The 17,519-nt window shown below is 43.5% G+C and overlaps 2 protein-coding genes across 3 annotated transcripts in view; one reads left to right on the top strand and one right to left on the bottom strand.

The window, feature by feature from the left end:
* Positions 1 to 8,646, top strand: part of LOC121066052 — a 37,749-nt gene extending 29,103 nt beyond the window's left edge. The window contains exons 14-16 of the mRNA XM_040549378.1: positions 469 to 574; positions 1,923 to 3,005; positions 3,761 to 8,646. Coding sequence (XP_040405312.1) covers positions 469 to 574; positions 1,923 to 3,005; positions 3,761 to 3,816 — 1,245 coding nt within the window. The 3' untranslated portion in view covers positions 3,817 to 8,646. The remainder of the gene's footprint in view (positions 1 to 468; positions 575 to 1,922; positions 3,006 to 3,760) is intronic.
* PDCD6 (programmed cell death 6) lies at positions 8,350 to 17,166 on the bottom strand. 2 transcript variants are annotated; one of them, XM_040549380.1, is made up of 6 exons: positions 17,019 to 17,166; positions 14,836 to 14,897; positions 12,281 to 12,325; positions 10,997 to 11,149; positions 10,421 to 10,530; positions 8,350 to 8,901 (listed from the first exon to the last, which is right to left on the bottom strand). In XM_040549380.1, exons 1-6 carry the CDS (start codon positions 17,102 to 17,104, stop codon positions 8,803 to 8,805), a joined length of 555 nt encoding a protein of 184 aa, XP_040405314.1. In that variant the 5' UTR covers positions 17,105 to 17,166; the 3' UTR covers positions 8,350 to 8,802. The 2 variants fall into 2 exon arrangements, with proteins under 2 accessions (XP_040405314.1, XP_040405313.1); XM_040549379.1 differs by having other exon boundaries at positions 10,991 to 11,149; positions 17,019 to 17,165.
* Positions 17,167 to 17,519: the final 353 nt, after the last annotated feature.

Here is a 17,519-nt window from a genome sequence, read left to right as displayed (position 1 = left end):
TATTTTGGTTCTTGTGTTTCCTATTTATGCCACATTCTGATATGTGAATAAACTGCAGGTCTCATGAGGTAGTTAAAAATTGTTGTTTTTTAATGTCAGGCAGTAGCTGAGCCTTCCATTCTGCATTCCCCAGCTAGAGACAGGAGTTGCATATATACCAGTTTTATATTTTAGCCAGGTGATGTTGAAGGTTGTGGGGCAGTATAGAAATTTGAACCAGGTGATATTGTCGTTGCCCCCAGGCACCTCGTTCTCTTCTCCAGAGACACACCTCTTACAAAAAACAATTTTTAAAATTTTAATTCAGTGTGTTAATAGTGAACAGAGCAAAACGTCCTTCGTATGGAGTTTGCTGTCACCTAAAACAGTACTCTACTAACTTTCTATGGGGAAATTGCTTTTTTTTTTTGTTTGAATGCTCAAGATTTTAGTTTAAAAACAGACATTCTGACCTTGTGTTTTATATAGGTTAATTATACCAACAGTCTGAGGCCACTGATGTCAATATCTCAAGATGAATTTCCAGCAAGAAAAAGCATCCCAAAACTGTATAAGCCATATGGAAAATCCAAAGGTAATGTAGGCACATTCTTCGACTACCTTAAGTCTGTTCTTAACACTGTGTAAATTGCAAAAATTTGCTTTTATGGCCAGCCATAGCATTTCTTTACTAGAGAACCGTGTGTCCTTTCCTCTGAGACAGTTCAGGGTACCTTTTTCTAAAGCCTTGATGACTTGAACCTTGACTAAGAACACTCTGTCTCATTGCATAGTATTACAGAAACAGAGGTTACTGGAAACCCAAGCAGTAACATCTGCCTGCCCTCAGTGTGAAGGCTGGTGTGTCAAAGCATCTTCAAAGAGGTAGTTGCCATTCTTACATTACATTGAGTGAACACCTCTGTCAGGGACGCAGTGAAAGAGATTTTTAGCTTGTTTCTTAGGCTGCTGGCCTGCTAAGTAGTTGCCTCTCTCTGTTTCCCACAAATCTTAGGGTGAAAAGAAACTCAATAAAAAGGACATGAGGGTGAGCCGCTAAAGTAGAGCTTTGGCAAATTGTTGGTTGACTGTATCTCTAGAGGATTTACAGGCTGTAACTTTTGTAAATCTTTTCTATTTGTTTTTCCTCTAAACTGCAGAACTGATAGATTTAATACGAAAACGAGCACTGAAAGGAAATAATGTGATTTTAGCTAACCCATTTTATTTCATATCCACAGTGCACACATGCAGCCATCAAAAGTGTTAACTTCTTGAGACATGCTAACTTCAATATTTATAATTGTTCTTATATACAGTTAGTGTATCCTGGTCTCTGTGAGCTCTTCTAGGTACATCTTACCTGAGAGGCCTTCAAATGGTAATTCCAGTGGTTGATTTTTAAGATGCTTTGGCAGTAAAGCAAAGTATAGTTGAATTCATATGATTTATTAGTTAAAGTGATTAATTGGATTGAGTCAGTTGTTCCCCTTCTATTCTTTAATTTTATTCAGCCTTGCAAACAGAGTTAAAAAAGGCTGATCTTTGCTAACCCAGTGAATAGTCAGACCAAAAGGGACTTATAATGAATTAAGTTTCTTTTGCAAACAATTGTCCCACTTGTATTTAATGATTTAGAAGAAAAATGAAAACAAACCAAAAAAAAGGTACCTAAACTATTCTGATTACATCCAGTCTCATGCCATGTGGGTTGATGTGAAAATTATTCAGAAGAGCATGCCAGTGAAAACCTTGTCCAACCTATTTGACACGAGGATTTGGGGTGAAAAGATGCGAGGACTCAGGTAAGACATAAAGGCAGGAAATGTGAGAAGAACCCTTCATAAAACCTCTGAATAGTTGTGTTTTCAGTTGGTATTTTAATATTTTACCAACTTATAGTGCCCTTTTAAAATTATTTATTAATTTATTTATTTATTTAGGAAATTCTAACTGGAATCAAGGTTCTTCATCTCAGTATGAACAGTGTGCTGCAGATGATTGTTTTGCTCCTGATAACTCACACAATTACCAAAGTGATGATGGATCATCTTCCTATGGACTAAGACCTAGTGACTTTGCGATGATGTCTGCACTCAGGGACTCTTTCGCTCTTCAGACTGGATGTCCTGCCAGTGGGATCAGTGAATGGCTGAGACAGTTCAGCCGATCTGCTTCTGGCAGTAATTCAGCCCGTGGGGCCTCTTCATATGAGACAAATTCGGTGAGCGAATACTCAGCAGAATACATGTCCAAAGATGTGCGAGGAAGTAAGCTCCCTGCCAACAGACTGTCGTATGGCGAGGAAGGTACAAATTGGAGGAACCAACAAACATGTACAAAAGCAAGGAGCGTAAGTGATCAAGGATTACCCTATCCCAATCCTTCATATCCTCCATCAGGAAGATACTCAACAAACTATCCTTCGCAAAGCTATTCCTCTTACAGGAGTGATGGGTCTGTGAATTCTTGTACATCTTCTGCACATTCTGCTTCTTCAGGAAGAGGTGGCTCCAGGTGGAACCAGGACTCCAGGTGGAACCAGGACTCCAGGTGGAACCAGGACCTCAGGTGGAACCAGGACTCCAGGTGGAACCAGGACTCCAGGTGGAACCAGGACCTCAGGTGGAACCAGGACCTCAGGTGGAACCAGGACTCCAGGTGGAATGAGGACTCCAGGTGGAATGAGGACTCCAGGTGGAACCAGGACTCCAGGTGGAATCAGGACACCAGGTGGAATCAGGACAACAGGTGGAACCAGGATTCTAGCTGGAACCAGGAAACTAGGTGTCAAGAATATAGGCATCAGAAGTCAGGCTACAGAAGTGATTGGGGTTCACGTCACCATCCCTTCTCTGGCGGTGGTTCATACAGAGATAACCAACAGTTCAGAGGCTCAGATACGACGTTTGATGAAGACGCTGTTGGTCTTGCTCCTAATGCTTTGAACAGACTAGGAGGAAAGGATATACCTGCAATGACCAGGATGCTCAAGCAGTTGGCTCCGTATTATCCAGCCCTTCAAAGTAAGATTGTCATTAGTTCTCGTAAAATGAGTTACATCAACATACTTAAAATAAACGTAAGATTGTGTGCTGCAGAAATAATATGCTTAGTTCAGAGGAGTAGAGTCCATTCTGATCAGCGCCTGCATCGGATGAAGAATAGCAGTAATTGCCTCTCTGAGGAGGCTTTGCCACTTGGCATTTAAATTGAGCTGTAAGTCAGAGGAAAAAATTGATAGCACAGAAATTTCCTGAACTGAAATGTTTGTTCTGGGTCATCTTGCTAGCTAGCCTCTTATATCATGATGGGAATTTGCTGGGGTGGCGAAGGTAGGGAGGGGATGTATTGGCATAAAGAAAGAAGTATTGGAATGCGTGCAGAACCAAACCGGGGTGGCATTGTAATAGATGAAAGTATTCAAAATGGATCAAACACCTTGGAACAGCAAGCCAGAAATGGTATCAAAGAGCTGGTTTGTTACATGAAAATGTAGCTTTTCCCGTTATTGCAAAAATACTCCTTAACATTCAAAAGAGTGATAGGCTGTTCAAAGTAGAGGATTCTGCTTTGGAAATAGATTGTAAAACATTTAAAGGCAGTTGGATAGATAGCTATCAGTGGGGGTGAGATTGGACAGATGTGAACTATGCTCATGGTACTACAACTAGGAACGTTAGTGAATAGTATCGTTTTCATTTTAACATTCTCTGTGCCCTATAATATGAAATAACATGAAAAAGAAGTAACCTCACATTCTTTTATCTCCCCTTTCTAGAAATAAATATTCAGATGTTAGCCAATGTGCTAGTAGAAACTAGAGGAAAAGATTAAGGAGCGACAACAGCTGAACTGGAAACATGATCAGATTCAAGCATCTTCATCTCTTGGCTTTCAGGAAAGAGACTGCATTTGATTGTGTGACTGGTTTTGGAAGGGGAAAGGGAGGTAGAGTTCAACATTTTAATGTGGTAAATATAGCTGGAACACAAACTTGCACATAAAGGAGGTGAACACTATTTTGTTTAGGCTTTTTTAAAGTATTTGTTATATCTTAGTATATTGCAGAAAAATCTTTTGTTATTTTTTGAAAATATGTTAATGTTATTCTGTCAGGAAAAAGCTAATCACCCTTCTAACATCCTTCCCCACTCAGAAAAAAGAAAGGTTTGCTTTTATGTTAACTTTTTAGGAAGAATGTTCACTGAAAATACAGGTCTGTTACATGAAAATACAGGTGTACTTTCCTTCAAACAAATTTAAGGTCAATTAATTTAAGGCTTTATAATTTGGATATTTTTAGAAATTGTTACACTACATTTCTGTTTAGAATAACGAAAGGTGAGTGTCGCAGCAAAGGTATTCTCTGGCTTAATGCCATGCTGTATGAGGAAAATGTAATCGGTTCTAGGGGATGGTTATGTAACGGGGCATTTTACCTGCTTTTGTTTTTGCTGAATGGAATGAGACATGCAAGATAGGCAGGCTTTTTTATCCTGTTCAGAATGAAACTGTTGCAAATTGACTTAGAAACTCATTTGTTGAATTGATCCATACTAAAGGAGAAAATTCTTCATTCTTCCTTATTGACAAAAACATATTAAGAAGTAGTAGAACCTGTTAAGGTAGTTAGTTAAAATAATAGGGGAAATTAAAAAATTAATCAAAATGACATACTGAGAAATAATCACCAGTTCATATTTCTCAGTGGGCCAGACTTACGTTTCCTTCTCCCTACACTTCTGAGCTGTAAGTTCATGAACTCCCAGCTTTAGATGTCTGCTTTATATAATCGAATAGAGTGTACATGGGGCTTACTCCCCAACATCTGTTTTCTTTTTCACTGCTGTGTTATGGACTATGATTTTTCTTCTCACCTTCACCTGGAATATTTCTCTGTCCCTGCAACATTAAATACGTGTGCTGAAGTAGGGTTTGTCTTCATGAGCTGTCATATTACTGCATGCACAAAAACTTTGGAACTTGACATGTAAATTTGAACACAAAGGCAACAAAGCAGTTGGTTATAGAGCGTATAAATTTGATTCTCTAAAATTCTCCTCCTACAGTTGTTTTAGTTGCGCATCAGAAAAGATCCACTTTCGTTATTCGTTTCTGTACACTGCTTCCTTTCCTCCAGAAAGTGTAGTGCAACTAAATATCTGAAACTGTAGAAAAACTCTGCAAATTAACGTTACGACCTTTTCAGCTGGGGTCTTTGTAGAGAGGTCATTTTTCTCCATTTCTGACTCCCTTTGGGATATTCCAGTGCCTTACAGTAGCTGGATGGTCTCTTCCCAACTTGGATGCTCTTTCCTCCTCCACATTCCCTTATTTTTTGTTCTGGGGAACAGTTCCTGTTCCTGCTCATTGCACAGGGTCCTGCTTTGGGGAAACAGTTCCTGCATTTTGAAATGAATTTGGAATAGTAAGCAAGCTAAGAAATTGCCTTTCATCGTTGAGTTACTAAAGGCTTCCTGAACTGTAGATGAGCATTTAATCTTTTAAATGCTCCTTGCTTCACTGCTTGTCTTCAGTTTTTACCAAAATCAGTGAACTTCTTGATATGTGTCTCTGTTGGTTCTTTTACACAAGCACTAGCGTCTAGGGATTTTTTTAAACTGATGGTATCCCGTAGTTTGCTCTCCATGCGTGTCTTACCCCTTATGTGCAACTGCTCCCAGTGCTTCCAGCAGTGTATTCTTTACAGTTTCCTTCAATCACTTGGCTAAGTCAGTTTCAGCTTCATCACTGCTTTCTCCTTAATTTTCTTTTTACCTTTCTCCTTTCCAAAGACCTCCTAGCTTTGAAAATTAAGAGCTTCCGTGTACAGTGTCTGTACTGATACTGCCCTGGGCTCTGCCACTTGACACTCCCAAATTTGTTGTCTCCACAATTGATTTCAGAGACTTTTTTCCTTGTATTCCATACCAGCAAACAGCTGTAGCTGACGTGTGCCTAACAAGCAGTATCTTTATTATCACAGGAACACATTCCTCTGTGGAGTTCAATTTCCTAGTAGTCAAGTGAAGTGCAAGAAGAAACAGACAAGCGTCTTCTGGATGCAGTTCTGCAAAGGGGTCGTTTGCCCTTGTGACAGGAGTAATGAAGGTTGGTTTGTTTTTTTTCAGGGCTGTGTAGAACTTCCATACTGGGCATCATTGCCTTGTTTGGAGGGTTTCTGTGGCATCTTCTCTCCCTCTGTAGGGACAGGTATTTACAGCTTGAAGTGTTCTCTTTTGCAGGGTCTAGCTTTCAGTCATTGCTGATGGAGGCATCCATCCTGGGAATGTGCCCGTTTCACTTCTTTCTGTCTAGCCAGCATCTCGTCCTACAAACTTGTCTTCTGAAAGATCGTGACTTTGGGTTCTGGCTGTCTTGTTTTCACTTAGTTCAACCCTGCCATTTTTAAAGGAGGATTCAGCTGAGAGCAGGAAAAAGAAAGCATAAATCCAGGCTGCTGACCTTTTTGGCACGTGACCAGCAGTGTCCGCAAGAAGACGACTTCATGGAGGGGAAAAAAAAACCACAGAAGTGTCTTGGGAGTTCTGCCATCCTACCAGTTACTACAGTAGGATTGCCTAAGCTGTTTCACTTTTCCTGCATTGGCCAATTTCCTTGAGTCAGCTTCTGGGTACTCATGCCTGAGAAACCTCTCTGCCTTCTCTTGCTCCCGTGTAGTACGGGACTGGCGCAGAATCAGTCCTCTGCCTGTTCCTGTTTCTCGAGGCTCTGGTCCTTCAGGGCCTCGGAAACCATCTTCACAAGGTAGGCACTGATGGTCTGCAGAGCACCGTCACATCGAGTGCTCGCCATCCTTCAGTGCAGCATTCATACAGCGGCTGTGGCACCGAGGTAAGATTTTTGAGGCTGCACCAGAGCCCTTTGAACTGATTTTGCTTTTCCTTAAAAGGCCATTGATAAACAACCAGGATAGAACAGGCTTTGAGGGATCTCTGGTCTACTTTCAGCCGGCTGCTTGGTCTGTGGTGTACTTGCTTTCACACCTTCAGAAGCATCTGTGTTTCCCACTGAGACGAGAGCCATCCCAGTCCGGAGTCACTGGTAATTTTCCACCCCAGCACGGCTCCCTCAGAAAGTGCTGGCAGCTCCAGTGGTTCTGCAGCAATTGCAGTTCTGTGTGATGACATTGGCTGAAAAAAAAGCTGCGTTCTTCACAGGCCACAACCTGGGTAATTTCTCTGCTACCAGCTTTAGTTCTAGTTTTGTTAGCTTGGACCTATTCTTGATTCCAGATTTACTGGATTTCATTTGGTCAGACGTATGATCCAAAGGGACAAGTTCCTTAGTGGGAAAGGAGCGAGGAAGCTCTTTCTTTTTAGTGGGGCCTCTTAATGGGAAAGCTCTTTTGAGTCCAGAAATACGGGGCTCCTTTCTTTCTTTCTTTCTTATTCCCTCAGGATTTTATATTCTCATTTCTTTCTTATTCCCTTCAGGAACACATGCAGTATGTACACACATAGCATTCGGGGGAGGTAAGGCTCAAGCAGTATCTGTTGGAAAGCTTTCTCCCTTGTCTCCTTAAAGATAAGTTAGCTGCAGTTTATCGTAGGCTGTTGAAGCGGTTGCAGATAGATTTGCCATCATTCCTGTCCCCCCCTCACCCAGCACCTCCCAGATGCAATCCATCGCCCTTTGGAGGCCAAACACCCCTTCTGGTTGCCTCGAGTGCTTTGCCCTGAGCACCTGTCACTCCCTACAGATTTCACAACATAAAGGTGCTTAGGAAGCGTTACCAACGTGTCACCAGGGGCTGCTGTTAACCTTTGTAACCATGTCCTGACGCGTAACAGCCACAGGTAAGCTTTAATTGCTTTGGGTAGTGCAGGTGTATGATTGTCTTAGAGTACTCTGAGAGCTTAGTAACTTTTCTTTGCTTCCTCCACGTTGCTTCTTCAAAGTTACTGCAGGAGCTGGTGCGTGACAGGAACCTAATTACTATTTTTTGCTTCAGTTTTCCGTCTGCAAATGGTGAGATTGAGGGTGAGGTTTTGAGGATGCTCAAGGCCACTTCAAAATGAGTGCTTCATCACAAAAAGGAGGATTATTTGTGGTAAACGAGCACACTAAGCAGAGGGAACTATATCCAGAGGAACTAGAGGTTTTTTGTAGGGAACATTATGGGGAAGATGCAGTATTAGGACAAAGATGAGAAGCAGTTCTATTGGGAAGATGCCCCAAGGATACCCTGAAAGAAAGGGGCAGCTAGAAAGCAAAAATACAAAGCAAAGCAAAAAGGCCATCCCTGTTAAGGGGCAGGGACCCCTGAGCCATGGAAAACTGGAATACAGAAACATAACCCCCACCATCCCCTTAAAAAATTGTACAAAAGTAAAGTAGGCTATGTAAGTTGGTCTAACATTTTTACTTAACCTTAAATTCTGTATTAAAAATTAATACATTAACCTCTTAGAAAAGTAAGGCACATGCAAAACATGTTGTGCAACTTCTGAGTTTCGACTCTCTGACAAACTAACAAGCATTATTTTAATTTGGCATTTCTATAGAGTCATTTTTTTCCCCATGCAGGATATGTGGAAGAAAGTTAAGTTTGACATTGCACCAGTTAAATCTAGGCTCTGTGCTTTCTGTACTACAGTGAGCATGAGGTGGTCGGATCTTACGGTAATACAAAACGAAAACCAACTCAAGTACAGATTCTGAAGGTGATGACGAACGTACAAAATTTAAGAATGTGAAATTATATCCATTATAATACAGCGATAATCTGATTCAGTACATGATGATTTGGCAACTCCAGTCTGTACAATGCCAGGGTGGAATTCCGAGTTGTCAATGTCATACGATGCTGAAGACCATAGACAGGTACTGCTCATAGGACACCTGAATCCAGCCGTCCTGATCAGTATCGTAACGTCGGAATACATCAGTCAGCCGCTAAAAAAGGGGGAGAAAACACATGTTTTGGTACACAGAGTAAAATCAAACTGCCAGATATTCTGCTTGCCCCTGAGGTTTCTTTAGCTTTACGAATGCTTCCTGCCCATGCCCTCTGAAGACGCTGTACGGTGTCATGCGCTAGAGGTAGCTCTTTGCTGCATCTTGTGCTCGAGCTGTGCAGCAGATCTGAGTTCATGATGTATCTTACGATACAACACCTACGCCTATCCAGGCACTTCTTTATAGACCAGACAGCATTTTATAGCTGGCTCCCGGGGAGGTGGGAACAATCTGGAGACACTCTAACGAGTACCATGTCCATTTCTCATCCTCTGGCCAAATCTGCTCAGTGCATCATCAATATCTCAGTTACCTCAGAACCCCCCGAGATGACAAGCAGTGCCAGCAGCACACCAAAACAACCACCAGCATGGTTGCACTAACACTAGCTGAATGGTGGTCAATTTCAAAGCCCTCTTTAGTAGAGTTTAAGTTTATGACACAGTACAATTTGCTCATATTACAAATTAATATAAAAGCAACTTATGTTTCAGCAGCAGCGTTTGACTTACGGCTACAAATGTAAAGCTGAAAGGAGAAGACCAAAACTTAGGGAAATAATGAAGCTCCTACTTACAGAGCACTCCCTTCTCTTCATGGTGCATATAGGAAAATAGCTAGGATACCGTTGCAACAACAGCCAGGGTAAGAAGAAAAAAAAAAAAAAAATCCCTCTAACTAGCCTGCTAAAATTCAGCTTGTCCGCTTTTCCCCAAAGTCTTACATCTATTTCCGAAAAGTCAGAGATTCTTAGAGAAACCTTAAGCATCAGTGCTTAAGGGCTTGTAATTTCTCAGGGTGAGAAGTAGTTCAGTGATTTATTTCTAAACAGAAGGATGTACCTGTAAAACAGCAGTTCCCTCTCTCTGTAAATTCACATACACACTCCTATTATTGGAATTTTTGTTGTTGTTTTGTTCTGAATGTCTTTTACTACCACTGCCCCCGCAGAAACAGCAGTGACAAAAGACCAGATAATTCAGCTATTAGGTCAAAATCTTTTTAATCAGAGCCTTAAACAGAGATGCAAAAGTCCTTGCAATTCAGATTCTGAGAACTTTATTTTGGCGTACACTCAAGAGGGCAACATGGGACATGACACACTCCAGTTTTAACACACCCAAGATTCTCAAAAAAGTGTGTGTGTATTAAAGCTAATTAAAATTGCATTTAATGTTTTCCTTTTAAAAGCACCGAGACCATTTTACATTTTTTCACTCCATAAAAACATTTAAGAGGTCAAAACAATGGTTTGGGGCTTACTTATATGTGATGCAAACGGATAATAAGCGAAGGCCAGTAAATTAAGGTGTTTCTAGCACCTCTTGTATACTTCAAATGGATGGTTATTTATAAGCAAGTTCTAGACTGAATATATTAAAGGGAACCACAGAAGTTTAAGAAAAGGTGTGGTTTTTTTTTCCAGTTGACATCAAAAGTACATCTCCTTTCTTACCTGTAAAACAACACAGCACTGAATAAAGTCATCGAAAGCAACTTGGCCTCTTCCTTGTCTGTCAAACTTCCGAATAAGGATATTGTAGAATTGATCAGACAGGCGGTAACCTTGGAAAAGAGAAATCCTTTAAAATGCTTCAATTACCACGGCCTTCCTAGGAAAACAGCCAGCTGGTTCAGCGGGCATCTAAATATCTGTACTGCACAACACAGGTGTTCAGCTGGAGTGCATGCAGTAAGAACCGTGCTCAACAACAATTACACACAGTCACAGTAAACAGAATGGTGGATTAAAGTGACTTAACACTTTACTGACAGAACAAACGTTTCACACTCATGTACTGACGCATGCATTTCATTTCTTCCTTAAAAGGAAACGTATATTTTAAAACAAACGAAAAAAAAACCTGCTTCTGGCACAAGTATCTTTAAAATTTACCTTCATCTACTGCATTTCACCCATCTCATTTTTATTTTCAGTCACCTTTGTCAGAGCAGGGCAGCCCTGACAATAAGCTCGTTTGATGACATAACCCGGTCATAGAAAGTGTAATTACAAATGAATTACCAAAACCTGTTAGTGCTTGCTTTAGCTCATTTTTGTCAATCATTCCAGAATTGTCTCTATCATACGTTCGAAAGACATTCTGCCAGTCTGTGATGTACTTCCAGACTCCCGTGAATTCATTGAAGTTCACGCCACCTTTGTTTTCTCTGTCAAACATGCCTGAAATAGAAAGAAGAAACCCATGTAAAACCTTAGTTCTTCTAACACTCGGTAAGAGCTACTCGTATTTTAAGAAGGAAGTGCCAGTGCTTTGGGAAGTACTGAAAACAGGTAAGAAATTGCTAAAATACAAGTAATGAGTCTATGATTCTAATATTTTGGAAAGTTCTGCCAAAAAAAAAGAAAAAAGTCGTCCATCGAAGGAGGAAAGGATAAAGCAAGATAAAAGAGGATCAGAGTGAATCACAGAGTATTTATTTTTCCTGTGTTTTCCTTTCCAGTCTGAAAGTATTTAGGGCGTGATTTGTAATCCAGTGACAAAAAGAAAGGGGTTTGCTCTTTTCTAAGGACTCACAAAAAGCTCTACAGTATCAGCTGACTGCCCAAAGCCTTGGAATATCCCACAGCATTTAACTTAGCCATACTGTTACCTTCATACAAGTAGCACCTTGCAGAGCCAGGGGTTTCTGGCCCCTGCTGAGCAACTTTTAAAAACAGAGCAAAAACCTTTCGCCTTGGACTTACGAACTGTACAACAGAAAATTGGGTTTGTGCCTGAATTTTTTCCTTTCCTGAATTTTTCCCTTTCCCTTTTCTTCCCTATTACCGGCAGTTGGTTTAGGACTATAAAAAATTCAAACGTTGTACAGCCCGCTTGGGCTTTTCAGAGGAGAACACAGCATTAAATTGCAAACTAGCAAAAACAAATCACAAAGACAAAGCCGTGTGATGTCTCTAAAGTATTTAAGCTGACGCTTTCCCCAGTAACAGTTGAGTAACATCTGAGTAACATTTTCTCAGGCTACTTTGGCAAGTGTGTGTGTACGTGGCATTCGTTTATTATTCAGAAGGGGCAGTATTTCCATTTATCTTACAACTACTGGGCTGTCTGGACAAAAAAAAAAAGGTGACAACTTAATATCATCTTACAATAAAAGACCAGCTTCTTAACCGGTTCAAGAAGCCTTTAAGCATGCTATTAATATTATAGCAGAAACACACACTGAGCAGGTTCTCTGATATTTGTACAACTTCCCTGAAACAACTCAACAGTGACGGCTTTCTCACTCGTCTGAACAGACCAAACCCCAACAGCATCCCGTCTGCTTGGCGTCACGCAACCACACTCACCAAGGATTGACCTGACTGTGGCGGGGTTAAATGGAGTCCACGTGCCTGAAACAGAAAGAAGTCACTTAGTTCCTCCAGACTTAAGTAACACTCAAAAAATGCAACCGACCAACGAGCAAACAAAAAAGAAGAAATGCAAATAATAAGAAGAAATGTAAGAAATTCTGTAAGAAATATAAATAGTGGATTCAGAGCTAAATGACATGGAGCTAGTACATTACAACAGAGCCACTGTGAGGTAGTTGTGTTTATTTTCTTATTTTACAGATGGGTTCTGTAAAAAACAGGTTCTTAACATCGCAGGGCCATACAGTGCAGTTGTGTGGAGAGACCTTGCTGCTTTTCTGGAGCAAGAGGCCGGGGAGTAGGTGCTTACACCAGCCCTGAACTCCTCCTGCAGGAGGAGAAACTATCAGCGTCAATCTGCAGAGGCAGCAGCAGGAAGAACAACTCTTCCTCAGCCAGGCCATACAACCATTTCCACATAAACAGAAAGGGAAGCAGAGGAGATTAAAAATGGCTCTGAAAATGGTCAAGCAAGCAGTATTTTAGAGAACAACGATTCCCTTGATTTTTGTCAGGAGATATATAAGTCTAAAATTATTAATTATTAACAGGGTGCCAGCATTTAATTCTGAATAGAACAGAGGAAAAAGTAAAAACACAGTTTGAAAGTTATTTTATGCTGAAATTTTCAAAGGGACTAACACAGATTCCATACAGGGAAACCCCAGAAACTCCAGTGCTGAAGAGCTGTACGGATTTCGGATTTTGGCTTGTTCCAATAGATAGCGAAAGACCATTTCCTCCCACTCCCCTGACACCGTCATTAACAAGTCAGCACAGGAAAAAAAAATAAGCAGCCAAGGGAGCACAGGACTTCACTGTGCAAACAACTACACGAAGCGATCATCAGTCCCTCCCTGATACACGTACTGCCATTTGCATAAACCTGACGTGTTTAAAAGCTGGGCGTGGAGCACGGGGGGAACTTCGGTGTGCAGTGAGAACTGCGCGCTCCTCTCTGATGGTTCAGGAACACCTCACGTTCTTTTAGCCCCTGGCAGACTGCAGGACAGCCACACGCAGCCACCCGCTAGAGGATACATTTGGGAAGGACTGCAGTGAATTGTTGGTGAGTTGAGCGCACAAGGAAGCTAGCAGCTGGATAAACGTTTCGTTTAACAGCGAGTTCATTCGGTGGGGTTGTGTCAAATCTGCAAAGCCTTGAAACCTCTAACCTGCACCACAAAACAAGGGACGAGTTCAGTTAGCCATCGCTGTCTATCGCCCTTAAATTTGATCAGATGAGAAGGTATTTAAACTATATAAAATTTACAATGCCAGGTGAAGCCAGGCATTTTGTACGACCCTGGAATTTTATGTGAAAACAGCAGCTTAGCCCAGTTAGCTCAGCTTCTGCTGAAGTATTTGTTCAAAACAGCATTTTAGTTATGAATCAGGTGCAGCAGCTACAACATATTGCTTTTAATTTACCAGGTATATTACCAAACAGAAATATTCTAGTAAATCTAAATTAGTTACAAGACTGTATTTTTACCAAATCGGGCCATCCACGTTTATTTTGGTCAGGTGATTCCTGACAAAAGGAGCCTCTCAGTCTGCGGCCCTGCAGTCAGCTCACAGCACCAGCTTAAGCCCTCCTCAGCCACGCTACGCCGGAAGGATGAAGGGTTTAAACCTTAGGAGAGGGGGAACTCGATACAAACTCAAAGGTGCACACCTTCAAAACGCTCTTTTTCAGATTACTGAGTGGGAGAAAAAAGCCCAAAGCAACACCCAACCACTCTGAGTCACCAGAGGGGAAAAAAAAAAAAGACTATTGGAAAAAATTATCCTGTCTGTATTTTGCTTCCCTGAGTTATTGGACCACGCCCTAGTTCCTATTCCAGCGTTACGGAACAGAACTGACAGACACCACAGAAGTGTTAATACCAGATTCGGAGTGCATCTTTCTATTAGGAAATAAATTAAAATAAACTCATTTAAAAAAAAATTACCATCTTCACTTCCCACACCTTACTGACTGAAAAGATTTTGTGTGTGGTAAAAAGGCTGTAAACATCTGATCTTTGCCCAGGTTACATACACTGATCCTGGTTAAAAAGGAAAGGCTCAGTAGCGATCAGCGAGGAATAAAAATCACGGTGTGTATTTATGCTTTCTAGGAAACAAGAGCTGGAAAAAATAAAGGGATGCACATGCCTTTAATCCCCAGCATGCAAATCAGTAATGTTTACAACCGGTATTGCGTTTGTAATGCATTATTAACGTGCACCAAACACAGCAAATTTCCCTTGAAATCCAAAAAGCAGGACCAGTATGCTCAGTAACAATTAATAAAATAAAATCAGGAGTATTGTCCACTTCCTTCCTCCCCTTCGGCCTTTTGCTGTCGATTAAATGCTACTAATCGGCATTAGGAATGTTCCCCCCCAAGTCAAAAAACAATTCTGGCATCAAGTAAGCAGTCTCACACGAAATTTAGCATTAAGTTTACAGCGAACTACCTCAGTGCTCGTTTACAGACTCACCGTTGGACAATGCCTGCTGGAGTTCAGTATCAGATATTATTCCACTCCTATCTTTATCAACCCTGGAGGCAGGAAAAAAAAAAGTGGCAAACTTTAAATGGCTGAAATTAACAGATTTCAGTTACAGAAGACCTCAACATTCTGGTTCTTAATCACCAAATAAAATGCAATTAGTGACTTTTATGGAAAAGATTAATCTTACTTGGTAAACCACTCACGGTTATTGCAAATTAAATATGCCCCGCAGACTGATGAGCCATTCTGGAACACGACACAAGGTACAAAGAAAACTGCAAAACCTACTTAAGAGCGATGAGAGACACAAAAACACACCTTGACAGCAGAACAGGTCGGGCACAGCCCATAGTAGAAAGTTGTTTTAGCCCCTGGTTTGGCACCCAGCATTCTCTCAGTGAGGTGCTGGCCCCTGATGTAAACCATGCAAAATACTGGAAAGAATCTACTGCAAGCCCTGACCCCTGTCCGGGGTTCAAAGTACAACAAAGCGTAGAGAGGTGCCAGCTTCCCTGGAGCCTTCACATCTATTGCCTTAGAGAACGGAGTTCTGTCCCAGAATGAATAAGCCAGGCAGCTTCTGCCCAAGTGAAGCACGGGCACACCTTCTGCAGAAGGGTACCTGAAGGTGGTGGCCTCCCGCCATCTCACAGGACGACCTTCGCCTTGCCAGTGCCGATTCGTTTCCCCTCCGTTTTGATCATTCCCAGGCCTGCCTGGCTGATCCCTCTGCAGAAGCTGTTTTATTCCTGTGGTCCTTGCTGTCTTTTTCTACAGGTTTTCAGTTCTTTCTACTAAATTCCTTCCCCATCTCCAGAATGGCACAAACTACATACAACATTTGGTGCAGACATAAACCGCATGGACTATAATAACAAAAGATATTCCCTTTTTTATTCACTATTTCTTTTCCAGGTATTCTGTCACTGGATTTACCTTTAATGAGCTGCTACTAAAAGCTAAGCTGACATTTTCATGAAATCATGACAATTTGCTGCTTTCACACTGACGGGCACCTAAGCTCCACCATGCTGCTCTTTCATTTCCCTAGTCAAAAGAACAGACGGGAGAAACTGTGATGAAAAAAAGCTTAGGGGTTGAGATAAGGAGAGGGAGATCACTCACCTATTACTGTCATGGGCACAATAAACTCAGCATAGGGAGATTAAGCAGTGAGAAACTAAAGCAGTGAGAAATTAAAAGCAAACTAAAACCACCTCCCCCCCCATCCACCTTCTTCTGCCTCCTCCCCCCCGAATGGCACAGGGGAATGGGGGAACAGGGACTGCGGTCAGTCCCTGACACTTCTCCGCCGCTCCTTCACGGTCACTCCCTGCCCCTGCTCCACCGGGGGCTCCTCCTCGGGCTGCAGCGTGGAGATCTGCTCCATGTGGGACCCATGGGCTGCAGGGGGACAGCCTGCTCCACCAGGGGCCTCTCCACAGGCCGCAGGGGAACTGCTGCTGCGTGCCTGGAGCCTCCTGCCCTCCTTCTCCACTGACCTTGGGGTCTGCAGGGCTGCTTTTCATTTTCTTGCCCCTCTCTCTCTCTCCCAGCTGCTGTGGTGCAACAGTTTTTCCCCTTTCTTAAATCTGCTCTCCCAGAGGCCCAACCGGTGTTTCTCAGTGGCTCGGCTGTGGCCAGCAGCAGGTCCCTTTTGGATCTGGCTGGAGCCGGCTCTGATCTGACATGGGGCAGCTGCTGGGCTGCTCACAGAGGCCACCCCTGCAGCCCCTCTGCCACCAAACCCTTGCCGTGTAAACCCAACAATTACAATCTGCTTACACTGCTCCTGAGCATCATCGCTCAGCTCAGAGCACGTTCACTTTATACACAGAATGACGCGAGCTTGAGGTGGATCCTCCTTATGGCCAGCTGGTATCTTACTCTAGACTCCATCCGACCACGACACGGCAATCGCGACCCCGCCCTGAGGTGGCGATACGATCGGGCCCCCCAGCGCCGTAACGTGCTCCCGCCGCGTCCCCACAGGCCTCGCTCCTGCTGCCAGACCCAGGCACCGGACCCGCAGCGCGCGTGGCTCGGCGCCCGCAGCCAGCCCCCGACGCGCACGGACGGGCCGGCGGACACCCCTAGGCCCCCCCCTCCCCACAGCCGCCCCTCACCCCGCACCCCCGGCCCCCCCCCTTTCCCCAGCCGCCCCTCACCGCTGGAAGACGCCCCACAGGAAGGAGGCCTCGGGCATGGCGGCCCCCCCGCCGTAGCCCCGCTGCGGATCCCCCGCCGCCATCATGGCCGCCGCCCGGCAGCCTACTGACTGGACGGCGCTTCCGGGGCGGGGCCTCAAGGGCCCAGGGCGGCGCCGGATTGGGCGAAGCGGCCGAAGCCCCGCCCACACGGCAGGGCGGGAGGAGCCGCGCGGCGCCCACCCGTTGCCAGGGCGACGTCGCCGCCAGGGGGCGGGAAGGAGGCGGGGCCCCCCCGAGGGAGCAGCGCCCTGAAGGGCCCGGCGCCGCCATCGCGTCCCCTTCACGGCGGCCCCGGCCCCCTTTAAACCTCGAGCAGCAAAGCCTGGAGGTTAACGGGATGCGTTAACCCCGCGGTGCTGTGGAAATAAAGCCCAGCATGCCCTCTTGCCAGAAAACTAGCCACGGCCAAGTTTATTCACACCTCAAAACAAAACAAACCCCAGACTCTTTAGATCCACC

This window comes from Cygnus olor, chromosome 2 (genome assembly GCF_009769625.2).
Source record: "Cygnus olor isolate bCygOlo1 chromosome 2, bCygOlo1.pri.v2, whole genome shotgun sequence".
Lineage (NCBI taxonomy): Eukaryota > Metazoa > Chordata > Aves > Anseriformes > Anatidae > Cygnus > Cygnus olor.
The sequence above is the reverse complement of the archived record's forward strand: the minus strand, read 5'-3'. Positions and strand labels throughout refer to the sequence as shown.